At 32.2% G+C, this 27,447-nt stretch overlaps 12 protein-coding genes and 1 pseudogene across 12 annotated transcripts; 7 read left to right on the top strand and 6 right to left on the bottom strand.

Moving 5' to 3' along the window:
* The first annotated feature begins 2,590 nt into the window (after positions 1-2,590).
* On the top strand, positions 2,591-6,754 carry LOC132922969 (post-GPI attachment to proteins factor 2-like). Its single transcript, XM_060986732.1, has 5 exons — positions 2,591-2,923; positions 3,001-3,260; positions 4,433-4,691; positions 4,768-4,980; positions 5,050-6,754. Exons 2-5 carry the CDS (start codon positions 3,066-3,068, stop codon positions 5,181-5,183), a joined length of 801 nt encoding a protein of 266 aa, XP_060842715.1. The 5' UTR covers positions 2,591-2,923; positions 3,001-3,065; the 3' UTR covers positions 5,184-6,754.
* A 1,367-nt stretch (positions 6,755-8,121) lies between these two features.
* Positions 8,122-8,544, bottom strand: LOC132922983 (histone H4-like). The gene has a single exon (XM_060986746.1). It carries the CDS (start codon positions 8,535-8,537, stop codon positions 8,247-8,249), a length of 291 nt encoding a protein of 96 aa, XP_060842729.1. The 5' UTR covers positions 8,538-8,544; the 3' UTR covers positions 8,122-8,246.
* A 98-nt stretch (positions 8,545-8,642) lies between these two features.
* Positions 8,643-9,205, bottom strand: LOC132922974 (histone H2B-like). Its single transcript, XM_060986737.1, has one exon. It carries the CDS (start codon positions 9,135-9,137, stop codon positions 8,757-8,759), a length of 381 nt encoding a protein of 126 aa, XP_060842720.1. The 5' UTR covers positions 9,138-9,205; the 3' UTR covers positions 8,643-8,756.
* Positions 9,206-9,478: 273 nt separating this feature from the next.
* LOC132922977 (histone H2A) lies at positions 9,479-9,973 on the top strand. Its single transcript, XM_060986740.1, has one exon. The coding sequence runs from the start codon at positions 9,551-9,553 to the stop codon at positions 9,926-9,928; it is 378 nt and encodes a 125-aa protein (XP_060842723.1). The 5' UTR covers positions 9,479-9,550; the 3' UTR covers positions 9,929-9,973.
* Positions 9,974-11,028: 1,055 nt separating this feature from the next.
* Positions 11,029-11,543, bottom strand: LOC132922981 (histone H4). Its single transcript, XM_060986743.1, has one exon. The coding sequence runs from the start codon at positions 11,475-11,477 to the stop codon at positions 11,166-11,168; it is 312 nt and encodes a 103-aa protein (XP_060842726.1). The 5' UTR covers positions 11,478-11,543; the 3' UTR covers positions 11,029-11,165.
* Positions 11,544-11,710: 167 nt separating this feature from the next.
* On the top strand, positions 11,711-12,218 carry LOC132922972 (histone H3). The gene has a single exon (XM_060986735.1). The coding sequence runs from the start codon at positions 11,754-11,756 to the stop codon at positions 12,162-12,164; it is 411 nt and encodes a 136-aa protein (XP_060842718.1). The 5' UTR covers positions 11,711-11,753; the 3' UTR covers positions 12,165-12,218.
* Positions 12,219-16,677: 4,459 nt separating this feature from the next.
* On the top strand, positions 16,678-18,060 carry LOC132922970 (histone H1A, sperm-like; annotated as a pseudogene).
* A 1,641-nt stretch (positions 18,061-19,701) lies between these two features.
* On the bottom strand, positions 19,702-20,209 carry LOC132922973 (histone H3). The gene has a single exon (XM_060986736.1). It carries the CDS (start codon positions 20,164-20,166, stop codon positions 19,756-19,758), a length of 411 nt encoding a protein of 136 aa, XP_060842719.1. The 5' UTR covers positions 20,167-20,209; the 3' UTR covers positions 19,702-19,755.
* A 166-nt stretch (positions 20,210-20,375) lies between these two features.
* LOC132922980 (histone H4) lies at positions 20,376-20,891 on the top strand. Its single transcript, XM_060986742.1, has one exon. It carries the CDS (start codon positions 20,443-20,445, stop codon positions 20,752-20,754), a length of 312 nt encoding a protein of 103 aa, XP_060842725.1. The 5' UTR covers positions 20,376-20,442; the 3' UTR covers positions 20,755-20,891.
* A 1,055-nt stretch (positions 20,892-21,946) lies between these two features.
* Positions 21,947-22,440, bottom strand: LOC132922978 (histone H2A). The gene has a single exon (XM_060986741.1). The coding sequence runs from the start codon at positions 22,367-22,369 to the stop codon at positions 21,992-21,994; it is 378 nt and encodes a 125-aa protein (XP_060842724.1). The 5' UTR covers positions 22,370-22,440; the 3' UTR covers positions 21,947-21,991.
* A 271-nt stretch (positions 22,441-22,711) lies between these two features.
* Positions 22,712-23,277, top strand: LOC132922975 (histone H2B-like). Its single transcript, XM_060986738.1, has one exon. The coding sequence runs from the start codon at positions 22,783-22,785 to the stop codon at positions 23,161-23,163; it is 381 nt and encodes a 126-aa protein (XP_060842721.1). The 5' UTR covers positions 22,712-22,782; the 3' UTR covers positions 23,164-23,277.
* A 94-nt stretch (positions 23,278-23,371) lies between these two features.
* LOC132922982 (histone H4-like) lies at positions 23,372-23,798 on the top strand. The gene has a single exon (XM_060986744.1). The coding sequence runs from the start codon at positions 23,383-23,385 to the stop codon at positions 23,671-23,673; it is 291 nt and encodes a 96-aa protein (XP_060842727.1). The 5' UTR covers positions 23,372-23,382; the 3' UTR covers positions 23,674-23,798.
* Positions 23,799-25,165: 1,367 nt separating this feature from the next.
* LOC132922971 (post-GPI attachment to proteins factor 2-like) lies at positions 25,166-27,441 on the bottom strand. The gene is made up of 3 exons (XM_060986733.1): positions 27,229-27,441; positions 26,940-27,152; positions 25,166-26,870 (listed from the first exon to the last, which is right to left on the bottom strand). The coding sequence occupies exons 1-3, from the start codon at positions 27,428-27,430 to the stop codon at positions 26,737-26,739; spliced, it is 549 nt and encodes a 182-aa protein (XP_060842716.1). The 5' UTR covers positions 27,431-27,441; the 3' UTR covers positions 25,166-26,736.
* Between the last annotated feature and the right edge of the window lie 6 nt (positions 27,442-27,447).

Raw genomic sequence — 27,447 nt, forward strand, 5'->3', positions numbered from 1 at the left:
GCATATGAAATTTAATTTTTACGGAATGGCGTAAAATAACGATATATTACAATTTAAATATAGGTAATAATATAATATATCCTACTAATTGTCCTAGACTGACTAATAATTTCCGTTTAGAATCGTTTTTCGTATACAATGATGATACCTGTCATTGCATTTAAATTTAACACATCCATATTATATAGTGACCTACTCTCCATCTCTACTATACAGCAGAGCGATACCCATCACTTGCTCACCTTTTTTTTGTAATATTTATATTTTGAGTAGAAAAGTTACCAAGTTAGTAAATATGTAATTTTTTTATAAAAATTTATTAATATAAGCTTATTATATAAAATCTTTGGTATGATGTTATACAATAGGTATCTATACTGACTACTTTGTAAGATAAAAACTTGGAACAGTGGACCATATTAAAGAAAACCGAGAATAATATGATGACATCGATTTTGGTATAAAATTATTAGTAACCGGTGAATTAGTCGCCAACAATTCACCGCGATCCAAAATTATTACAAGTTCAACAGTTCAAAGGGTTGCAACTTGTAGTAGTAGCTAATTGGGGCCCTTGTGTAAGGTATTAAGGTGTATTAAACGAGACCGTGACGGGTTTTTAGTTTTATAAATTAATAATAAAGTACTTAAATAGGATCTAAAAGCGTCGAATGCAGTGTGTGAAGTGGCATGGATTTTTTTTATCACTCGTTGCCTGTAAGCTGAAACAGACATCTGCTAATATACAGACATTTTAGAGATATGCTCCAAGAATGAAGGACTGGAGAAGCTTATACGTTTCCAAATGAATTCAGTAGAAAATTTAGTAGATCAAAAAGTATAAAGTAAGACAAGACGTGTGTAATTTGGTATTAGAAAAGTATCTACCTATAGCCAGTAGGGTTAATGGTGTTTAGTAATAATTGGTGATTGCTAAAATACTACTTGAATAATGTACCACAGTATAAAAATGAAGTAGGTACCAAACATAGTATGTTTTAAATAATTTTTAATTATTACCATATGGATTTTGGTTTTAAATAAATTAAAAGACGTTAAATATTTGTTTCTTAAAAGAGCACTTGTCTTGCACCACGTGCACATTACTTAAAAGATACATTTAAATAGGATATTTTCATATTTCTTATATTTTATAACCTATAAAAAATTATATTATAGATATTTGTACGTATATTTTTTTAATTTTATTTCAGTAGGTATCTGATATAACTATGGTATCATTGTATCAACAATGCCGATATAATAAGATATGATCGTATTTTATGGTATATTGTAATATATCTATCGGCATTTCGATACGTACTGGTATTGTATATTTGTATTGTTATATGTCCATACATTTATACCATACGGCGTCGCATATTGGTTGCGACTTAAATCCCGCAATTTTACCAGTATCAAATTTCAATGCTATCAACCTTATAGACGAGTAGATTGTTAAAATTTTAATCATTATTTCACTATTAATTATTCGTTCATTGGTTTGCGTTTTTTAGTTTTCATTTTCACTCAATACATAGCGGTGTCAACAATTTATTAACGTCGTTTGAAAGAAAAACTGTAGGTATTAAGTATATAATAACGTCAAAGCGATAATATTTAGCCATGTATTTAATATCTGTGGAATGTAAATTTAAAAAGCAGCAATTCAAATTAGACCAATCAGAGCAAAGCGTTTCCGAGTGTATCCACATCTGCATAGTACGACTTGGGGCCCTAAAAATATAATTAAAATTTTTTTCTTTTGTCGGTTTCCGATATAAACGTAAAACGAATCTTGGCTACAAACTTGCGGTCGAAACAACGTAGAGCCTACAGGCTTGGCTAGAATTAAAACAAAAATTAACGGTAGAAACCGAACGCGGAAGAGGTCGTCCAACCTCGTCCTATTCTATATATAGAATGTCAGTGTTGTCCGTATCGCCGTGAAACCGAAACAAACTCGTCGAATTCCGGGGCACACAGTCGTATCGTAAAAAAAAACGTTTATAGATCGCGTTTATTACAATAACAAACGAAATAATAACAAAACCACCAGCACCAGCTGCTATATTAGACATTAGTATAATATGGTGTACGTGTGTGCGCAGCGCTCGAGGTTGGCGGCTGCGACGACGTTGTCAATTTATGTTTTTGTATAAATAATAACAATAACAATATAACAACAACGTATAAAATACTACGTCAATACTCCGCGCGCGCAACTATTTCCCTGCGGTTTCGCTCACAAAATCCAAAACAAAACCAAGCGCACGCGATCGTTATACGATAGTACAACTACAGTACCTGCCTACACCCGGTCCCCTGTACCCACGTATCGTGGACACACGCCCCACGCACAACGGGAAATGCGACAATTATTAATGTGCGCGGCGAAGGATAAAAATAATACGCGGCCACCGACCTGTGTGCTAAAAACGTGTACGACGGCGAAACGCTCGCTCGCCGGTGGCGTGCGCGCGCGCTCTAACTTTTTGCACCGTTCCCGTCTCCCGCGCGCGCGCGGCACGCTCGCCAACGGTTCGCGCCGTCACCGTCTCTCTCGCTCTCGGTCTCACGTCGCCGCGCGCGCGCGCACACGTCGCCGACCGCCTTGATAAAATAATATTACACATAAATCGATGGTACGCGATAAAACGCGCAAAAGTCTTCCGTTTTCGACACGATCGCCGCCGTAAAGTAGCCGCGATCGCTCGTCAGCAGTAATCGTCGTTACGCGGTGAGCAGCTCTGTGTCGTTGTCGTTAAACGGGGACGTCGCAACAACAACACTTTATAATATAGCAAAAGACGATCGTGCCAGTCCCCGTAACAGACATGGCGATGACCACGTCCCGACTTGTCGGCAGGTGACACCGGCCGGCCTGCGCACCGTTTAAAATTACCCGGTGGACATTGAAAAAGTAACGCGTTTTTGTTTGTCTAACGTCGTCATAATTATTATCGTTCGTTACTGTATTACGTGTGTTTCTGTCGACAGGTGTTGTGCTCGACCTCGGTTAGGTATAGGTATAGGTATAGGTGTTGTACACACGCGCGCGCGACATGACAGCCAAGACTGTCGTCAAGTCCGCCAACGAACCGGTGGACGACCCACTTGAGCACATGCTGTTGTTCTTCAACCTGAGCATACGCAAACTGGCGTTCGTCGGCGTGTCTTTGCCGCTCATCACTCTGCTGACATGCTTGGCCACCGCGTACGTCTTCCAATACGATGACGTACACGAAACGCACTGTCGAGTGAGTGCATATTATTATAGATATTGCAGTAGGTCAAAATGATTAGAGGATATTGATCAACCCCGAATTAAGATCAATTGCCCTGAGACACGCCATCTGTAGATACTGTTTTTAGTTGGCGGATTCTTTCAATCCTTTTCATTTCAATTTTAATTACTTATAAATAACGGTCGTAGTTTTATAATTTTTACCTATATCATTTAAATAATAAATAAATAATTGTTTAATATTATATTGAACTCATATATTATAAGTAATTTATTAGATACTATTTAAACAATTATTATAGTCGCTACAATCACAACAGTAAAACAATATTTTTAAAATTTTTACACTGATGAACCATATTGTTACTTCACACAAATAGGTCAAGAACATCTATTAGTTATAGGTATAATACGTTATTAGTGTAAAATAATTAATTATTGATTTTAATTCAAACAAGTAGGTTAGTACCCAGTAGGTATTAATTTTACTACATTATTCACAAATCATTTTAAATATATAATTAACAAATTATCAAGTATAAATTTATTACCTATGTACCTTTTTATCATCAATCAATTTTTGGTGATATGAACATTTTTGATAAATTTTACATTGTTAATGTTGAAAAGGGTTTCCGAACCGAATTCTTATTTTGCTTTCTGGTGGCAGCAATTTTGGATTTCAACTTATCGTATCATTTATAAGTATATCAAATAACAATTATAATATCTTAATTGATTTATATTCATGAATTTCATTAAATCCAGTAATTTAAAAAATATTTTATAACTAATACAAATAAACAAAATTAATCTAGATTTATTAGGCACGTGATGAATTTTACTAACTAGTTTTTTTACATAGTCAAATTGTATTAATTTTAATATTAATCCTTAAATATTGATAAATTAAATGAATTTATGTTTTATTATTTTAAGTTTATAAAACATGTTTTGAATTTTAATAATATTACATACTATTGCAAACAATATAATTTTTATAAATTAGTGTATTATATATTCGAATGTACATATCTTTTAAAATAGAAAAACTTGCCCTTCACCACACAATCATGTTCCACCGTTTCACGGATGTTCCTTAGTCGCATGCTGCGTTTTTGGGCTTTACTATACTGTTACAGTGATGTGATTGATTTTATATAATATTTATTTTTATCCTGTCAGGTCTACAATGTAATACCATCGATTAGCGCCATCACTGGTGTGACACCCCAGACGTATATGTGGCGGATAGCTGTCGCTTTTCACGTTGGACCACGCATGGTCATCGCCCAGGTGTACTATAACTATTTTATCAGCCAGATGTCCAAAGTTGCCGACAAGTCCACCAGTTACATACTTATCAACCTTTGTTACTGGCTCAATCTCATCGAAATAGCCGCTATCTGTGGCGTAACTTACATATCCAACAGAGAAAATTATCGTGCGTTTCCTAGTTTATCATATTATTATCTACTGCATTTTAACAACCATCTACAATTACGTTTTATCGTTTTTAGCCGTGCACGAGAAAATTTTCATTTTGTTCATGCTCAGCTCATTGTTGTACATGATTGTCATGATTAAGACGTTCAATATGGTGCACAAAACTATGACGGAACATCAGCGTTTATCGTATACAATTAAGAAAATACTATTCGCTATTTGTATAACATCGACGTTCACATTGATAATTTACTTTATCAAACATCGGTTCTACTGCCATGATTTGGGTAATGTTCAACATAATATCAAAATACTCATTAGTGTTTGTTTATTTAAATTTGTCGTCTTGGTTTCAGCATTCACATGGTTTGCACTCAGCGAGTATGTCCTTGCAGTATCAAACATGGCTTTCCACTTTACCATTACACTGGACTTCCCACACGAACAGTTGATAGTTGCTAAAAATTTTCCAACACTCAAAACAGACTGATGTGTTCTCAATATTAAATCGAAGACTTATGACTCAAACATCTTACTTCCATACACCTTCTAATTAATCTACATTTTATGTATATATAAAGTACATATTTATATATATATATACCTTTGACAGCTCTTAGGCAAATGCTCATGTAATATGTGTTTAGTCTGGAAACTATATTATTTTTTATTCTTGTTGATTTTAAGTTTGAATAGTTTTTGATTCCATATTTAACTTCCTGTGTTATTGCAATTTGTCTTTATCTAATATTAAGTTCAAATATATAATTATTTTATATACACATATAATTATATATTTTGCAAGTATAATATAGTTTCCAACACAAACACGCACAATAACTAATGTTTCAAATTGTTGTAATTTCACTGCCAAGGATAATAATATGTTTTTAAGTTTGTTTACGATATAGGTAATCTATACATTTTATAGCAAACAAATTTAGGTCATATATTTACCGTTGTCCTTTGGCAAGCGTTTTTATTGCAATCAACTGAACATTTAGTTATTCTACATGTTATATTATGTGACTTATAATTTATTATATCTGAGTGCAACAAAAAATATTTTTCTTGACCAATATATAAATAGGCAGCGTGTTTTTCAGGACTTTCAAATAAAAAACCAATCATTATTATAATTTCAAAAAATTAGTAAACGGAATTTAAAGAAAGTTTCTTATGCCTTAAAGGCTTAAAATTAAGAAGGCATATTATTTAAAAGTCAATTATGGCTGCTTAAATGTTTTTTAACCACTATTTCTATCGTAATATACGCCAAAGTGCGTGATTAATTGATATATTATTTGTAAAGGAAAAGACTTCTTTTATACTGCACCTGAATTAGACTTCTTTAAAGCTTGAATATATTTTTTTGTTTATATTAAGTCAAATTTATTTAAAACTCTATTTTGTTAATAATTATTTTTATTATTATTTGCTGAATCCTAAGAGCGTCATTTTACTGTACGTATGTATTTCCAGTGTTTCTACTAAAAATAAGATTAATTTTTAGCTATATGACACATGTAGAACTAAGTAGTACTTCTTTAAGTTTGTGGTAATTATGACGTTAAAAGAAATATTGTTATTAGAAGTAATTATTTGTTTTTCGAGGTGCTCAGTTGCTTCATTTGTTCGGAATTTTATAACACATTATAATATGATAATTACGATTCTTCCAGTGGTTTATAAATTAAGCTTCCTATATCATTATTTATTCATTATTGCTTCCAGAATTGAACTTACCAAATTTTATGATTTTCAACAATGCATTTACATTACAAAACAGTGTTATTATTATTACAAGTATATTACCTAGTCAGATAATTCACACAGTTTCTAGTCAATTGGTTACTTCTCGTAACCAGCTATAATAATAATAGTTTTTAAGAAGAATCCTACCCATTGTACTCCTATGGCCCATACTAGCTAGTTTTGTAAATCACTTTGTTTTCTAGTCTTAATTTATTTAAATGTACAATTTTATTGATGTTTTTATTTTAAAAGGTATTTGTTTTTGTTTTGTTGTTTTAAATTTTAATAAATACATTAACATATAACTATTAGGGTAATTATTATGTCATAAACATGGACATTTTGTTATAAATTATTGCACTACTTTTTAGTGGAAATGGATAAATGTTATAACTTATACTTTATTTTAATATGATTTGTGTGAATTATGAAATTAATTGTATCTACAAGTTATAATTTCAATAAAACGTGATAAAAAAAAATATATTTTCATTTTTATTTTCTTAACAAATGTTAATTATTATAATTTGTAATTGTGAAAAAAGTAAATAATAACATGTCTTCCACATGTGATGCTAATAAATATATTAACAGATTATTGAGTTAAGAAGTATTTAGAATTTTAACATTTTTTTAATTTAGAAAAATATCATTATAATGAATAGGTAAAAATTATTAGTATATATTTAGTTAGAATATACTAAAAATAAAAATAAATAATAATAATGTATACTGTATAATATTAATAAATAATATATTAAAATAAAATTCTAAATTTGTGTTTATAAATTAAAATTCAAAACAAAGCCTAAAAAGTTAATTGTTTAAAAAGTAGTAGATAATGATGCTGATACCTATGTATCTAAAATAAATTGTGTACATATTTTTATAATTTAGAACAATATCACTTGAATGATAAATTAAGATTTACAATTTAAAACCAAAAAAATACTGTAACATAAGTGTATTTATGTTATATAGAAAACCCAAATTGATGCTGTATATTTTGCATTTATCTAACTATATTGATGTACCCCATTGTGCAATTATTAAAAAGTATAACATCTGTTATTTCATTATGCCAACTTTCTAGTGACTTCTGTCTCTCCTTAAAAATTACATTAATTGAGACTGTTTTATGTTATTCTACTACAAAATATTTCGAAGGTTAGTCGGTAAAACAAGATTATGATGACATGATGTGAAGTATACAGTATATACTTACAACAATTATTTGATAAATTAGTTAATATTTTATGTATACGATTTGTATAAAAGATTTATAATATTAATAATTCTCTAATTTATAAAATACTATTGTTTGTTTAAAAATATTATATGTGATAATACTATAATATGTGTTTTTATGTAAAACATATTATTTCCAAACTTTTTTCAGCAGTAGTGATTTTCCATTGCAAACGATCAAGACAATTAAAATACAATTTGAAAAGAAAAAGGTTTCTATCATTAAGTTTGACAGGAAATTACAACCACAGAATGGTTACAACCATATGTACTTGATAGGCTTATCATAGATATAAAATTTATTTTATGTTAAATCATATTATTATTTTTGTATGTATAATTGTATAAATGTTAGTTTTGTTGTGAACCACATCATATTTTAATATGAATAAAGAAATAACTTTAAAGGCATAACGATATTGGTTATAGCAGTATTTATTTAAAATGAAGTTTAATTGTTATTACTTATTTCATTAAAATAGAAAATTTAGTGGCCCTGAAAAGGGCCTTTTAGGTAAGAATTTAATGTTTCATAATTAATATACTAGTTTTATCCACCAAATCCGTAAAGTGTACGGCCTTGTCTTTTCAAAGCGTAAACAACGTCCATGGCGGTAACGGTTTTTCGTTTAGCGTGTTCGGTATAAGTGACTGCATCACGAATCACATTTTCCAGAAATACTTTCAACACACCGCGGGTATCTTCGTAGATCAAACCGGAGATACGTTTTACTCCACCACGACGAGCTAACCGACGAATGGCAGGCTTGGTGATTCCCTGGATGTTGTCACGGAGTACCTTACGATGACGTTTGGCTCCTCCTTTACCGCGTCCGGTCATGTTGATTTTATGTAGTTTCTAGCTGAAAACTTTGAACAGTTTGTGAAAAATCATTAAAAATCGTCATTAACTACTTTCAAAATCGGTGAAAATTCGTAGATTAAATCTGAATATGCTCAAATATAATAATTTTCATCTGTTGTAAAATATAAAATTTAAAATTTGTAGTGGCCCTAAAAAGGGCCTTTTTAAAAAGTGCAGAAGCAACAACAAGTTCAATTATTTAGAGCTGGTGTACTTTGTGACGGCTTTGGTTCCTTCACTGACAGCGTGCTTGGCCAATTCACCGGGCAACAAAAGTCGAACGGCGGTTTGGATCTCCCGACTGGTGATGGTCGATCGCTTGTTGTAGTGTGCCAGACGACTGGACTCGGCGGCGATACGCTCGAATAAATCGTTGACGAAACTGTTCATAATGCTCATTGCCTTAGAGGAGACACCGGTGTCGGGATGTACTTGCTTCAGTACTTTGTAGATGTAGATGGCATAGGATTCCTTCCTCTTTGGCTTGCGTTTCTTGTCGGACTTGGCGATGTTCTTTTGGGCCTTGCCGGACGATTTCTTCATCGCCTTTCCTGCAGATTTACCTCCTGGAGCCATGGTAGATATTTGTTAAAACGATAGTTGTTTACGTCGAAATACTTCAAACACGAATGATGTTCAATGACATAAAACGACCGTATATATTACTAACTCAAGGATGGCACGTCATACGGTTATTTGCTAAATTCTATTAGGTATGACGGAACAAAAAGGATTTACCAGCGGTACATGTCTGATAAAAATAATAGTTTCTTCATGAATAAAAATTGCTATTATGCTTATTGAAAACGACATCGTTTAGTAGCAGTTACATTGCCAACGGTGTGATATAATATCGTCATAACGTTTCAATCTGTTCAATCACAGGATTGTCTCTCTCTGTTTTTGACTATAAAGGTGCATATTTCACAGACCTCAGACCATTCAGTGTTTGATATAGTTCAAAGCAGTCGTCTACTAAAATCACAATCATGAGCGGAAGAGGCAAAGCAGGAAAATCGAAGGGAGGCAAATCCAAGACCAGGTCGTCCCGTGCCGGACTCCAGTTCCCGGTCGGTCGTATTCATCGTCTGTTGAGGAAAGGAAACTACGCCGAACGTGTCGGAGCCGGAGCACCGGTGTACCTGGCCGCTGTCATGGAATACTTGGCAGCTGAAGTTTTAGAATTAGCTGGTAACGCTGCCCGTGACAACAAGAAATCTCGTATCATTCCCAGACATTTGCAATTGGCAATCAGGAACGACGAAGAATTAAACAAATTGTTGTCCGGTGTTACAATCGCTCAAGGCGGTGTGTTACCCAACATCCAGGCTGTTCTTTTGCCCAAAAAAACCGAAAAGAAAGTCTAATTCAACTACTCAACATAATGTTCTACTAAAAAGGCCCTTTTCAGGGCCACTATCATTCATTCATACACGGGTCCCTTATTAGTAGTAGTAACGTGCGCTCTGTAACATGTACATTGTGGTTTTTTCATTTTTTAACCTGACACCGATGATTTGATATTTTATAATAATGTGATTTTCAAAATTTATAACAGAATGAAATTTTATTTTTAATAACCATTCCTATAACACATTGTATTGATTCACAGTAAACGTCCATTGTTCATTTAACGGATTGTACATCGTACATAGTATGACTTGTAATTATATATGAAGTACTGCTAGTTATAATATTTTGTTTCATATTATAATAATCAATAATCATATATGAGCAAACCGGATTGGGCCGGTTTTGAGTGTTTGGTTGTAATTTTTTCCTATTATAAAATTTATAATAGAATATATATTATTATACAATAGAATACTATTATATAATATAGAATATTATTTATATCAGTAATATTAAATATTAGTACAAACATTAGTAGCGAATTACTAGAGATTACAGCTACAGCAACTGTACTGTTTTATAATTCAACACAATTATATTGTCTGCTAATATTTGTACTAACTTATCATTACTATATAAAAAACAAAATTAATAAATAATTAAATCATAATGATATTATTAATATCTAATAAACCAAACAGTTGATGTAGCTGTATTCAAATGTTAGATGTTCTAAAACTCAGTAACATCTACCTTGACAATCCGACGCTGTTAACGAGTTGTATAACAACGAAATTTTTCGTACACGAACAGTACAGAAGTACACAAATTGTTTGCTAATTAATTTAAAATCGATATTTTACACAAGAATAAATAATATGTTGTTCCGTCAGTAGAAATAAAAAAAAAGTTTATGGATTCAATCGAAAAATTTGTGTAATTAGTATAAAATATGTCCACATTATATTATTTGTTGAAATAAAATTCGATTTTATCAAACATTATTTATCGTATCTTCCTTTGACTGAGGGTCAAATACACCTTTCCGTAAATAATTTTCTGTCGAAAAAAATAAGTGAAATCCGATGGTTTACGCAAATAATGATGATGATGATATTCATATTTATTAGTATAAACAATTAATTATAAAATACAATATACCTACTATACACACACAGCACAATTAATTGGCGGCCCTGAAAAGGGCCTTTTTAAAAGATGTATGTATGTGGGGGTATGCACTCATGTACATTAACCTCCGAAACCGTACAAGGTGCGTCCTTGACGTTTCAGGGCATAGACGACGTCCATGGCGGTAACGGTTTTCCTCTTGGCGTGCTCGGTGTAGGTGACTGCATCACGGATTACATTCTCCAGGAACACTTTCAACACACCGCGGGTCTCTTCGTAAATCAAACCGGAGATACGTTTCACTCCACCACGGCGAGCTAACCGACGAATGGCAGGCTTGGTTATTCCCTGGATGTTATCACGCAGTACTTTACGATGACGTTTGGCTCCTCCTTTTCCAAGACCTTTACCTCCTTTACCGCGTCCGGTCATGTTGATTTTATGTAGTTTCTAGCTGGTTACTGCTTCAAACGCTGAACGTTAACTGATGTCACGGGTAACAAATGCCAATGTATTTATGCGTTTCACGGAGCACGCGCGGCCAATCGAAATGCTCAATTTGATTTCTCCCACTTACCGATTATCAACAACGCCATCGACCAATGGGGACGACAGATACGAATCCGTTTTGTATATAAATACTAGCGTGTTTCGTTACAGTAAACTATCAGTATTTTACAGTTCGTCTTATACACAACTAATTCCAAAATGGCCCGTACCAAGCAGACCGCACGTAAATCTACCGGAGGAAAGGCTCCCAGGAAGCAGCTTGCAACCAAAGCCGCCCGCAAGAGCGCACCAGCCACCGGTGGAGTGAAAAAACCTCATCGTTACCGTCCGGGAACCGTCGCTCTTCGTGAGATCCGTCGTTACCAAAAGAGTACGGAACTATTGATCCGCAAATTGCCGTTCCAACGTCTTGTACGTGAAATCGCCCAAGACTTCAAAACCGACTTGCGTTTCCAGAGCTCTGCTGTTATGGCATTGCAAGAGGCTAGCGAGGCGTATTTAGTCGGTTTGTTTGAAGACACCAATTTGTGCGCCATCCACGCCAAGCGTGTCACAATCATGCCCAAGGACATCCAACTGGCTCGTCGTATCCGCGGAGAACGTGCCTAACGGTTTATCATGATTATTATTATTATTATTATTACCTTAAAAAGGCCCTTTTCAGGGCCAACAATGTGTTCAAGACCTGTACCAATTAGGTAGAATCTCAAGACAATTTGCTTTATATCTAGGTGTGTGGTTTATTGCGTCAGTTAACTTAAAAGTGATACTTATTTTTTGGAATAGTGATAAGTAAAATAGAATAATATTTTATATTCTTGCTGATTATGAATATTTTCGTTTGAATTCTCAAAAATTAAATCGAAACAGTATGGATTATAATTAGAATTTATCGAAAAAAATTTCTGTTACACTTTTGTTACGCTACAATCTTACGTTGATATTTAGTTGGAAATGTAGGACACCCCTATGACTTTTTTTCTTCAATATTCATAACAATTACATTTATGTATATTGTACTGTAATGTTAATAATAATTTTTTCTCAAAATAACACTTATGACTTATCAGCGTTTATTATTATTATCTAGATTCTAGACTCGTTCTAGGAACAAGGCTGTTATTATTATTAATATTTAGTAATTAGTTGCTTACACAAAATATACGGGAATTACCCAGCTCGGTGATCGCGAATATTCAATTACACCACGATTAAAGATATCTTAAATCGTGATTACAAGTTACAACACACTCTTCCCTTGATTGGACCATCGGCAAACGTACGCATGTATACCCGCATTTGTTGTCTCTTTCTGACTAATTTAGATCATAGCTAATGTAGTAATGTTCATTCAGCAGAACACATTTTGTAATGTTAGGATTATTATTAGAGTAAATTTATACATTATCAAATTTAAAGTTAAGAATATTATATAGAAAATGACATATGCTATTAATGCTATGTGTTTTTATCAAGTAAATAAGGACCTTTGTCGTTTAATATTATCAATTTAAAGTTGTTTATAATCTTATTAGTCAGTAGACATAAGTATTCAAAAGTTAACTTTTCTGGTGGTTACATCCATAGGGGCGTAGATCCAAAATATTATGGCCTGTTTGGTCGGTATGAAAATGCGTATAACATACACTCCACTCAACAATTAATTAGATATTTAAATTTTCGATAATAGTGATTAATAATGAGATTAGCAACAATATCATCCCCCATCTGTCATCAGGTTTTTACCTCACATATAGGTAAAAATAATTTTATTCGCTTACATCAATCGCCCGCCAGACCACAATTTCTATTTTTTTTTTTTTTTTTTTTAATAGGTAGGCGTACTAACTTAAATTGAATTAAATTTAAAAATCTTGTATTGTATAATTATATATGTATTAACAAAAATAAATAATTTCAAAAATTATTATTTACTATTTAAAAAATCGTCAACATTATTTTAAACAATAAATTCTTATAAATAAATAATTTACATCTTTTTTTTTTTTTTAATAAGAATGTTCATGGCGATGATAATAATAATAATAATAAAAAAAAGTATGAAAATGTAGGTATGTAACTTATTGATGAATTTTGGAAAAAAACCACAGTATACAATACTATCCCTTCATTACCCACAGTGAAATAACTTGGTCTAACGCTTGATAAACGTTTAACTTGGGCTCAACACATACGTGAAAAAAGACTATCCCTAAACAATAGGCTACGTATGCTTAAACATTTAATTGGTAATGAGGTCACTCCTGTCAATATTAAACTACTAATCTACAAATCTTTAATAAAACCCATAATGGACATACGGGCTCCAGCTATGGGGAAATGCTAAAAAGTCCAATCTAAATAAGATACAAGCTTTTCAAAACATGACATTAACAAAAATAGTAAATGCTCCTGCATATATATCAAACCTTACTCTACACAAAGACTGTAACCTAATAACCATTCATGACGAAGCCAAACGTTTCTATAGAAAATTTCATCACCGTCTTTCTACTCATTCAAATCCTCTCATCAAGAATTTATCATCCCTCACAATCACAGGTAGCTCTCCAAGGCGACTTAAACGTAATTGGTGCAGAGATTTATTACAATAAAAAATAAAATTAAAAATAAAATAAAAATAAAACAATTATTAAACTAAATAAATCCCTTAGGATTTAATTCAAACTGAAAGTGTCATCAATGGGTGGCTTCTTTCCCCAAATTATGTAGGTACTTCATGCTCTATTATTTTTTTTTTCTCTTTCTATCTTATAGCACATATACTTATTATGTCCACGTCATGATATAGATTGTATATTTTCTTGTAAAAAAAAAAAAAAAAGAATACAATATTACACTTGTACACAACCATATTGTGAAAATGTATTTAAATAAAAATGCTTACAGTACCGTTAACAATATTTAATTACAAATACATTATAATTTATAAGTATAAAGGTAGTCTTTTTGTTATTTTTTATCGGCTGTTAAAAATATAATTATTAAAATGTACCTATTTGTAAAAGTTTTACCCTGTAGAGTATTTACTTTGTTCCTACGTTATACAAAAGATTAATTACCTACCTACTTCATCGATTAGTTAGAAAAAATGCAAATATATAGTATAATATTTCAATTGGTCGATTTAAAATTTAAAACCGTTCACATCAATAACATTTGTAGTTCTTAAATTACCTATCGTCAAAATATTAAGAACACGTATTATTTTATTTCGGTGATTATTTTCTTACAGGTTTTTATTCCGTTTACAATGTTTGGTATACATAAGTTATTCTCCGCGAAAATGTCCCGTTTGAATAAAATGCTCTATGTGGCATTGCAGTGTATCAAAAAATATTTGTATATTTACCTATTTCATTGTGATATTATAATAAATATAATATCAAAAGTATTAGAATACAATTTTATGAGTTGAATTGTCTTTAGAATTTACATAATACTTACGTTTGTTATTAAACATTGTCAACGCTGATTGTACAAAAACGAAGCTACACTTCAACCAGGAAGTCATCAAAACGATCCAGAAAGCAAGGCGCATCAGACCCCTAACCCCATACCTAATAATCATTATTCGTGTCCAATCCCACAACAATGAAGTATGAACACTTCCAAAATGTGTTTAAAATCATTAAATTAGGACAGTCACGAATTACATTGCCAAATAGTGGACTAAAATTAATATAACATTTTAATTAATACTGTTTATTAACGTAATAGTATAGGCTTTAGCTGAATTTCATCAAGCTATAATTAATTTGTCTACAACAGAAAGAAATATATTTTATAAATTAATTACGTACAAGTGTACAACCATTATAATGTATCAGCTACAAGATGATTGATGATGTAATTTGGGATATTAGCCTAATATTCTGCTCGTACAGCATATCTAGACCTATATTATAAATACATACAGTCTCGGCTGGACTGATACACGGTAGAGATTTTATGCGGTGCATCAAGAGAATACGAAAATCTGTCGTTGTAGAAAACCCTTTAGTTCTTATATTATTATTAATGGTACAACTATTCAAATGTTACGTTATTTGATATTTGCCCGCTTTAGATGGTGACCTAGGTTTTTTTATTAATGAGATTTTATCTCGACAATTATGTACATGAATCTGAAATAAATATAAGTTAGTAAAGCTCACACTCTTAAATTCGGAGGCCTGATTGCAGAATAAAATTTAGCGTATGATTGATTATATTAGTATTAAAATAGTAAAATAAAATCCGGTTCCCCGATGGTTTCGGCAACGTTCTGTGCTGTCAATTCGTGTCTTAGATAATGAAGAATAAAATACTCTATTTATATAAAAACAGTATGACATCATCAAGGTACCTGCAATAACACGTTAAATGCTAAAAAATCGTAGAAATAAATAATAGTGTACAGTGTAAACTGCGACGTCGGTTTACTACGCGTACAAACTTTATGATATATATCCGATACGAGACAACCGATGATGTAAAACTAAGTTAAATTTTGTTTATTTAAACTTGAATTATGACCAAAATCCCTTAATGATGTAATAATGTGATTATTTTTAAAAAATATTTAAGGTGAATACGATTAAGATTAGATTTAGAGGTAAAGTCCGTCGTGTAAACATTTCAATGGTAAAAACGTTAATGACGCCGTGCCATAACAGTAACCTAAAATCGTCAATTTTAAAAAGCCACTGTTCGTCGCCATATCGTTCGATTTGCAATCTGCAAACATTCAGGTCTTTGGAAACTCGTATAGAATGTTTTTTGAGAAGTTTTTGTAACTTTAAAATTATTTTCCATCATACGGTAGACCATTAAACGTGGTCTACGAAAACCAGGTTGGAAGCGTGAGAATAACGATCCATGGTGGTTTTATCTTACCAGACAACGTCAGCAAAACTATATGGGATCATTTGAAATTTAGTTGGCTTTTTGTTAAATTTAAAACCAGGCTCTTAAGATTATTTATTGTCGAGAAATCGCGGAAAATGTTTGCACAACCGCAGCCGTGTCGATGACGCGAATTACGACGGTTTACTAGTCGGTACGGTATGGTGTATATATTTACCAACCGTTTCGTTGCTCAGCATTACATTCGACTGCATTACTTCGAGTTAGTCTACTACATTCGACATCAACTCTACCATGACAGAAACCGTCGTTCTTGCCGCTCCGGCACCAGTCGTCGCATCGCCTGCTGCGAAGAGGTCTCCAGCCAAGAAGAAGTCCGGTGCTGCTAAGCCAAAGAAGCCAGCTGCGTCTCACCCGACCACTTCCGTGATGGTCACATCAGCCATCAAAGAACTCAAGGAGAAAAAAGGTTCGTCTTTGCCAGCTATCAAGAAATACTTGGCTGCCAACTACAAAGTCGATCCCGCCAAGATGGCGCCGTTCATCAGGAAATTTTTAAAAGCCGCCGTCGCCAACGGAACCGTCGTACAGACCAAGGGCACTGGCGCTTCTGGTCACTTCAAATTACCGGTTGCCGAAGTTAAACCGAAAAAGGCAGCTGTAGTCAAGAAGAAGAAACCAGTCGTCAAAAAAGTCAAAGCCCCTGGTGCCGTAAAGAGGAAGTCGACGTCTGCCAAGAAAGTGAAGCCCGCGTCCGGTGAACCGGCAGCTAAAAAGGTCAAAAAGACTGTCACCGCTAAGCCTAAGGCTGACAAACCAAAAAAATCTCCGGCCAAGGCAAAAAAAACCTGCTGTCGCTGTCAAACCCAAAGCTAAGAAGACTCCAACCAAGAAAACAGCAGCTCCCAAAAAAAAGTAAATTGATCGATTGAATCATCCTCAACCCTTAAAACGGTCCTTTTCAGGACCACCAATTTTTTCTAAACTTACTTTGAAATTTTGAATCCAATATTTATTTATTTATGATTCTAGTCAATACGATATAATTATAATAATATTCAACAACAATGTGGTTGGTAATGTTTTACTTTAAACGTATTATTAATAATTACTTACAGGTCAATACAAGGATAGTATTTGTGAATAATAACATCAATTTAAACCTTTCTTAGTAGCCCTATCATATTTTTTATCGACAGTAGTTGCCGACTTGCTGTGCAATATAAAATTAGGTCCCAATTATATTTTGTACCAAACTTAGTATGCTAAGTGTATAAAAATGTAATTTATTTTAACCTACATTCTTATATATCAACTAGTGCTCAGAAGTTGTTGCTTTTGCATGTTTATTTTTTTAAAGCCTAAATTTAGCGTGATTTCTCTTGAAATTACTATAAAATACATTAAAATAAGGAATATATTAAGATAATACTATAATATAATATATTATATTATTATAATTCACCTATTGTAATTTGAATCAATCTGTTGAAAGGAAATTTGCTATGTCTTACGTTCGTAAGACAAATACAACACATGCGGGTATGTCGTCCTCTTAAGTCTAACTTATTCATATTTAAAATGTATATTGTTATGTAAATTATAGCTAGAACTTTGCTCCCAAAATGGTTTTACGATGAGGCAATCAATCAAATCCTTTTTTTTTTTTTATAATATAATGCACTATAATAAATGTTTAATTATTACATTTTAATTCCTAATTAAGAAATATTTTGAAAACCTCGCTATCAGTATTTTTAAAATTTGAATTTCAAATTTTGTGTAAATGTAAAATGTGTATATTTTATAAAATGTAATTTATTTTAACATACATTCTTATATATCATTACTAGTGCTCAGAAGTTGTTGCTTTTGCATATATTGTATATATCACCATAAATAGTATACATTTTCTAAGTGGTTTCAAATGGTTAATAATTTATAATTTTTTTAAAGAAATACCTAAGAAAAATGTCAATTCTATGATTTAAATATTTATTTTTTAATAATATACCTACTGGTTTTGTAATAGTAATATAATGTTTATGTGTAATAATAATTAAATCCCATTCCTACGTCTGGTGTGCTTACCTAAGTACTTACCATGTCGTATGAAGGTGGACAGTATACTTGGAAAATCGTCACTATTCCGTGTTTTTCTAAGACTGTTTATTAACCCAACTGTTTTTGCCTAATCAAAAGAATCAAAAGTATTCTTGGAAAACTAAAAAAAATTTACTATTCTACAATTTATTTAGTATACAAATAGGTACGACTACTTGTTGAGTGGAGTGTATGTTATACGCATTTTCATACCGACCAAACAGGCCATAATATTTTGGATCTACGCCCCTATGGATGTAACCACCAGAAAAGTTAACTTTTGAATACTTATGTCTACTGACTAATAAGATTATAAACAACTTTAAATTGATAATATTAAAACGACAAAGGTCCTTATTTACTTGATAAAAACACATAGCATTAATAGCATATGTCATTTTCTATATAATATTCTTAACTTTAAATTTGATAATGTATAAATTTACTCTAATAATAATCCTAACATTACAAAATGTGTTCTGCTGAATGAACATTACTACATTAGCTATGATCTAAATTAGTCAGAAAGAGACAACAAATGCGGGTATACATACGTACGTTTGCCGATGGTCCAATCAAGGGAAGAGTGTGTTGTAACTTGTAATCACGATTTAAGATATCTTTAATCGTGGTGTAATTGAATATTCGCGATCACCGAGCTGGGTAATTCCCGTATATTTTGTGTAAGCAACTAATTACTAAATATTAATAATAATAACAGCCTTGTTCCTAGAACGAGTCTAGAATCTAGATAATAATAATAAACGCTGATAAGTCATAAGTGTTATTTTGAGAAAAAATTATTATTAACATTACAGTACAATATACATAAATGTAATTGTTATGAATATTGAAGAAAAAAAGTCATAGGGGTGTCCTACATTTCCAACTAAATATCAACGTAAGATTGTAGCGTAACAAAAGTGTAACAGAAATTTTTTTCGATAAATTCTAATTATAATCCATACTGTTTCGATTTAATTTTTGAGAATTCAAACGAAAATATTCATAATCAGCAAGAATATAAAATATTATTCTATTTTACTTATCACTATTCCAAAAAATAAGTATCACTTTTAAGTTAACTGACGCAATAAACCACACACCTAGATATAAAGCAAATTGTCTTGAGATTCTACCTAATTGGTACAGGTCTTGAACACATTGTTGGCCCTGAAAAGGGCCTTTTTAAGGTAATAATAATAATAATAATAATCATGATAAACCGTTAGGCACGTTCTCCGCGGATACGACGAGCCAGTTGGATGTCCTTGGGCATGATTGTGACACGCTTGGCGTGGATGGCGCACAAATTGGTGTCTTCAAACAAACCGACTAAATACGCCTCGCTAGCCTCTTGCAATGCCATAACAGCAGAGCTCTGGAAACGCAAGTCGGTTTTGAAGTCTTGGGCGATTTCACGTACAAGACGTTGGAACGGCAATTTGCGGATCAATAGTTCCGTACTCTTTTGGTAACGACGGATCTCACGAAGAGCGACGGTTCCCGGACGGTAACGATGAGGTTTTTTCACTCCACCGGTGGCTGGTGCGCTCTTGCGGGCGGCTTTGGTTGCAAGCTGCTTCCTGGGAGCCTTTCCTCCGGTAGATTTACGTGCGGTCTGCTTGGTACGGGCCATTTTGGAATTAGTTGTGTATAAGACGAACTGTAAAATACTGATAGTTTACTGTAACGAAACACGCTAGTATTTATATACAAAACGGATTCGTATCTGTCGTCCCCATTGGTCGATGGCGTTGTTGATAATCGGTAAGTGGGAGAAATCAAATTGAGCATTTCGATTGGCCGCGCGTGCTCCGTGAAACGCATAAATACATTGGCATTTGTTACCCGTGACATCAGTTAACGTTCAGCGTTTGAAGCAGTAACCAGCTAGAAACTACATAAAATCAACATGACCGGACGCGGTAAAGGAGGTAAAGGTCTTGGAAAAGGAGGAGCCAAACGTCATCGTAAAGTACTGCGTGATAACATCCAGGGAATAACCAAGCCTGCCATTCGTCGGTTAGCTCGCCGTGGTGGAGTGAAACGTATCTCCGGTTTGATTTACGAAGAGACCCGCGGTGTGTTGAAAGTGTTCCTGGAGAATGTAATCCGTGATGCAGTCACCTACACCGAGCACGCCAAGAGGAAAACCGTTACCGCCATGGACGTCGTCTATGCCCTGAAACGTCAAGGACGCACCTTGTACGGTTTCGGAGGTTAATGTACATGAGTGCATACCCCCACATACATACATCTTTTAAAAAGGCCCTTTTCAGGGCCGCCAATTAATTGTGCTGTGTGTGTATAGTAGGTATATTGTATTTTATAATTAATTGTTTATACTAATAAATATGAATATCATCATCATCATTATTTGCGTAAACCATCGGATTTCACTTATTTTTTTCGACAGAAAATTATTTACGGAAAGGTGTATTTGACCCTCAGTCAAAGGAAGATACGATAAATAATGTTTGATAAAATCGAATTTTATTTCAACAAATAATATAATGTGGACATATTTTATACTAATTACACAAATTTTTCGATTGAATCCATAAACTTTTTTTTTATTTCTACTGACGGAACAACATATTATTTATTCTTGTGTAAAATATCGATTTTAAATTAATTAGCAAACAATTTGTGTACTTCTGTACTGTTCGTGTACGAAAAATTTCGTTGTTATACAACTCGTTAACAGCGTCGGATTGTCAAGGTAGATGTTACTGAGTTTTAGAACATCTAACATTTGAATACAGCTACATCAACTGTTTGGTTTATTAGATATTAATAATATCATTATGATTTAATTATTTATTAATTTTGTTTTTTATATAGTAATGATAAGTTAGTACAAATATTAGCAGACAATATAATTGTGTTGAATTATAAAACAGTACAGTTGCTGTAGCTGTAATCTCTAGTAATTCGCTACTAATGTTTGTACTAATATTTAATATTACTGATATAAATAATATTCTATATTATATAATAGTATTCTATTGTATAATAATATATATTCTATTATAAATTTTATAATAGGAAAAAATTACAACCAAACACTCAAAACCGGCCCAATCCGGTTTGCTCATATATGATTATTGATTATTATAATATGAAACAAAATATTATAACTAGCAGTACTTCATATATAATTACAAGTCATACTATGTACGATGTACAATCCGTTAAATGAACAATGGACGTTTACTGTGAATCAATACAATGTGTTATAGGAATGGTTATTAAAAATAAAATTTCATTCTGTTATAAATTTTGAAAATCACATTATTATAAAATATCAAATCATCGGTGTCAGGTTAAAAAATGAAAAAACCACAATGTACATGTTACAGAGCGCACGTTACTACTACTAATAAGGGACCCGTGTATGAATGAATGATAGTGGCCCTGAAAAGGGCCTTTTTAGTAGAACATTATGTTGAGTAGTTGAATTAGACTTTCTTTTCGGTTTTTTTGGGCAAAAGAACAGCCTGGATGTTGGGTAACACACCGCCTTGAGCGATTGTAACACCGGACAACAATTTGTTTAATTCTTCGTCGTTCCTGATTGCCAATTGCAAATGTCTGGGAATGATACGAGATTTCTTGTTGTCACGGGCAGCGTTACCAGCTAATTCTAAAACTTCAGCTGCCAAGTATTCCATGACAGCGGCCAGGTACACCGGTGCTCCGGCTCCGACACGTTCGGCGTAGTTTCCTTTCCTCAACAGACGATGAATACGACCGACCGGGAACTGGAGTCCGGCACGGGACGACCTGGTCTTGGATTTGCCTCCCTTCGATTTTCCTGCTTTGCCTCTTCCGCTCATGATTGTGATTTTAGTAGACGACTGCTTTGAACTATATCAAACACTGAATGGTCTGAGGTCTGTGAAATATGCACCTTTATAGTCAAAAACAGAGAGAGACAATCCTGTGATTGAACAGATTGAAACGTTATGACGATATTATATCACACCGTTGGCAATGTAACTGCTACTAAACGATGTCGTTTTCAATAAGCATAATAGCAATTTTTATTCATGAAGAAACTATTATTTTTATCAGACATGTACCGCTGGTAAATCCTTTTTGTTCCGTCATACCTAATAGAATTTAGCAAATAACCGTATGACGTGCCATCCTTGAGTTAGTAATATATACGGTCGTTTTATGTCATTGAACATCATTCGTGTTTGAAGTATTTCGACGTAAACAACTATCGTTTTAACAAATATCTACCATGGCTCCAGGAGGTAAATCTGCAGGAAAGGCGATGAAGAAATCGTCCGGCAAGGCCCAAAAGAACATCGCCAAGTCCGACAAGAAACGCAAGCCAAAGAGGAAGGAATCCTATGCCATCTACATCTACAAAGTACTGAAGCAAGTACATCCCGACACCGGTGTCTCCTCTAAGGCAATGAGCATTATGAACAGTTTCGTCAACGATTTATTCGAGCGTATCGCCGCCGAGTCCAGTCGTCTGGCACACTACAACAAGCGATCGACCATCACCAGTCGGGAGATCCAAACCGCCGTTCGACTTTTGTTGCCCGGTGAATTGGCCAAGCACGCTGTCAGTGAAGGAACCAAAGCCGTCACAAAGTACACCAGCTCTAAATAATTGAACTTGTTGTTGCTTCTGCACTTTTTAAAAAGGCCCTTTTTAGGGCCACTACAAATTTTAAATTTTATATTTTACAACAGATGAAAATTATTATATTTGAGCATATTCAGATTTAATCTACGAATTTTCACCGATTTTGAAAGTAGTTAATGACGATTTTTAATGATTTTTCACAAACTGTTCAAAGTTTTCAGCTAGAAACTACATAAAATCAACATGACCGGACGCGGTAAAGGAGGAGCCAAACGTCATCGTAAGGTACTCCGTGACAACATCCAGGGAATCACCAAGCCTGCCATTCGTCGGTTAGCTCGTCGTGGTGGAGTAAAACGTATCTCCGGTTTGATCTACGAAGATACCCGCGGTGTGTTGAAAGTATTTCTGGAAAATGTGATTCGTGATGCAGTCACTTATACCGAACACGCTAAACGAAAAACCGTTACCGCCATGGACGTTGTTTACGCTTTGAAAAGACAAGGCCGTACACTTTACGGATTTGGTGGATAAAACTAGTATATTAATTATGAAACATTAAATTCTTACCTAAAAGGCCCTTTTCAGGGCCACTAAATTTTCTATTTTAATGAAATAAGTAATAACAATTAAACTTCATTTTAAATAAATACTGCTATAACCAATATCGTTATGCCTTTAAAGTTATTTCTTTATTCATATTAAAATATGATGTGGTTCACAACAAAACTAACATTTATACAATTATACATACAAAAATAATAATATGATTTAACATAAAATAAATTTTATATCTATGATAAGCCTATCAAGTACATATGGTTGTAACCATTCTGTGGTTGTAATTTCCTGTCAAACTTAATGATAGAAACCTTTTTCTTTTCAAATTGTATTTTAATTGTCTTGATCGTTTGCAATGGAAAATCACTACTGCTGAAAAAAGTTTGGAAATAATATGTTTTACATAAAAACACATATTATAGTATTATCACATATAATATTTTTAAACAAACAATAGTATTTTATAAATTAGAGAATTATTAATATTATAAATCTTTTATACAAATCGTATACATAAAATATTAACTAATTTATCAAATAATTGTTGTAAGTATATACTGTATACTTCACATCATGTCATCATAATCTTGTTTTACCGACTAACCTTCGAAATATTTTGTAGTAGAATAACATAAAACAGTCTCAATTAATGTAATTTTTAAGGAGAGACAGAAGTCACTAGAAAGTTGGCATAATGAAATAACAGATGTTATACTTTTTAATAATTGCACAATGGGGTACATCAATATAGTTAGATAAATGCAAAATATACAGCATCAATTTGGGTTTTCTATATAACATAAATACACTTATGTTACAGTATTTTTTTGGTTTTAAATTGTAAATCTTAATTTATCATTCAAGTGATATTGTTCTAAATTATAAAAATATGTACACAATTTATTTTAGATACATAGGTATCAGCATCATTATCTACTACTTTTTAAACAATTAACTTTTTAGGCTTTGTTTTGAATTTTAATTTATAAACACAAATTTAGAATTTTATTTTAATATATTATTTATTAATATTATACAGTATACATTATTATTATTTATTTTTATTTTTAGTATATTCTAACTAAATATATACTAATAATTTTTACCTATTCATTATAATGATATTTTTCTAAATTAAAAAAATGTTAAAATTCTAAATACTTCTTAACTCAATAATCTGTTAATATATTTATTAGCATCACATGTGGAAGACATGTTATTATTTACTTTTTTCACAATTACAAATTATAATAATTAACATTTGTTAAGAAAATAAAAATGAAAATATATTTTTTTTTATCACGTTTTATTGAAATTATAACTTGTAGATACAATTAATTTCATAATTCACACAAATCATATTAAAATAAAGTATAAGTTATAACATTTATCCATTTCCACTAAAAAGTAGTGCAATAATTTATAACAAAATGTCCATGTTTATGACATAATAATTACCCTAATAGTTATATGTTAATGTATTTATTAAAATTTAAAACAACAAAACAAAAACAAATACCTTTTAAAATAAAAACATCAATAAAATTGTACATTTAAATAAATTAAGACTAGAAAACAAAGTGATTTACAAAACTAGCTAGTATGGGCCATAGGAGTACAATGGGTAGGATTCTTCTTAAAAACTATTATTATTATAGCTGGTTACGAGAAGTAACCAATTGACTAGAAACTGTGTGAATTATCTGACTAGGTAATATACTTGTAATAATAATAACACTGTTTTGTAATGTAAATGCATTGTTGAAAATCATAAAATTTGGTAAGTTCAATTCTGGAAGCAATAATGAATAAATAATGATATAGGAAGCTTAATTTATAAACCACTGGAAGAATCGTAATTATCATATTATAATGTGTTATAAAATTCCGAACAAATGAAGCAACTGAGCACCTCGAAAAACAAATAATTACTTCTAATAACAATATTTCTTTTAACGTCATAATTACCACAAACTTAAAGAAGTACTACTTAGTTCTACATGTGTCATATAGCTAAAAATTAATCTTATTTTTAGTAGAAACACTGGAAATACATACGTACAGTAAAATGACGCTCTTAGGATTCAGCAAATAATAATAAAAATAATTATTAACAAAATAGAGTTTTAAATAAATTTGACTTAATATAAACAAAAAAATATATTCAAGCTTTAAAGAAGTCTAATTCAGGTGCAGTATAAAAGAAGTCTTTTCCTTTACAAATAATATATCAATTAATCACGCACTTTGGCGTATATTACGATAGAAATAGTGGTTAAAAAACATTTAAGCAGCCATAATTGACTTTTAAATAATATGCCTTCTTAATTTTAAGCCTTTAAGGCATAAGAAACTTTCTTTAAATTCCGTTTACTAATTTTTTGAAATTATAATAATGATTGGTTTTTTATTTGAAAGTCCTGAAAAACACGCTGCCTATTTATATATTGGTCAAGAAAAATATTTTTTGTTGCACTCAGATATAATAAATTATAAGTCACATAATATAACATGTAGAATAACTAAATGTTCAGTTGATTGCAATAAAAACGCTTGCCAAAGGACAACGGTAAATATATGACCTAAATTTGTTTGCTATAAAATGTATAGATTACCTATATCGTAAACAAACTTAAAAACATATTATTATCCTTGGCAGTGAAATTACAACAATTTGAAACATTAGTTATTGTGCGTGTTTGTGTTGGAAACTATATTATACTTGCAAAATATATAATTATATGTGTATATAAAATAATTATATATTTGAACTTAATATTAGATAAAGACAAATTGCAATAACACAGGAAGTTAAATATGGAATCAAAAACTATTCAAACTTAAAATCAACAAGAATAAAAAATAATATAGTTTCCAGACTAAACACATATTACATGAGCATTTGCCTAAGAGCTGTCAAAGGTATATATATATATAAATATGTACTTTATATATACATAAAATGTAGATTAATTAGAAGGTGTATGGAAGTAAGATGTTTGAGTCATAAGTCTTCGATTTAATATTGAGAACACATCAGTCTGTTTTGAGTGTTGGAAAATTTTTAGCAACTATCAACTGTTCGTGTGGGAAGTCCAGTGTAATGGTAAAGTGGAAAGCCATGTTTGATACTGCAAGGACATACTCGCTGAGTGCAAACCATGTGAATGCTGAAACCAAGACGACAAATTTAAATAAACAAACACTAATGAGTATTTTGATATTATGTTGAACATTACCCAAATCATGGCAGTAGAACCGATGTTTGATAAAGTAAATTATCAATGTGAACGTCGATGTTATACAAATAGCGAATAGTATTTTCTTAATTGTATACGATAAACGCTGATGTTCCGTCATAGTTTTGTGCACCATATTGAACGTCTTAATCATGACAATCATGTACAACAATGAGCTGAGCATGAACAAAATGAAAATTTTCTCGTGCACGGCTAAAAACGATAAAACGTAATTGTAGATGGTTGTTAAAATGCAGTAGATAATAATATGATAAACTAGGAAACGCACGATAATTTTCTCTGTTGGATATGTAAGTTACGCCACAGATAGCGGCTATTTCGATGAGATTGAGCCAGTAACAAAGGTTGATAAGTATGTAACTGGTGGACTTGTCGGCAACTTTGGACATCTGGCTGATAAAATAGTTATAGTACACCTGGGCGATGACCATGCGTGGTCCAACGTGAAAAGCGACAGCTATCCGCCACATATACGTCTGGGGTGTCA

The sequence above is a fragment of the Rhopalosiphum padi genome, chromosome 2 (assembly GCF_020882245.1).
Source record: "Rhopalosiphum padi isolate XX-2018 chromosome 2, ASM2088224v1, whole genome shotgun sequence".
NCBI classification, from domain to species: Eukaryota; Metazoa; Arthropoda; class Insecta; order Hemiptera; family Aphididae; genus Rhopalosiphum; species Rhopalosiphum padi.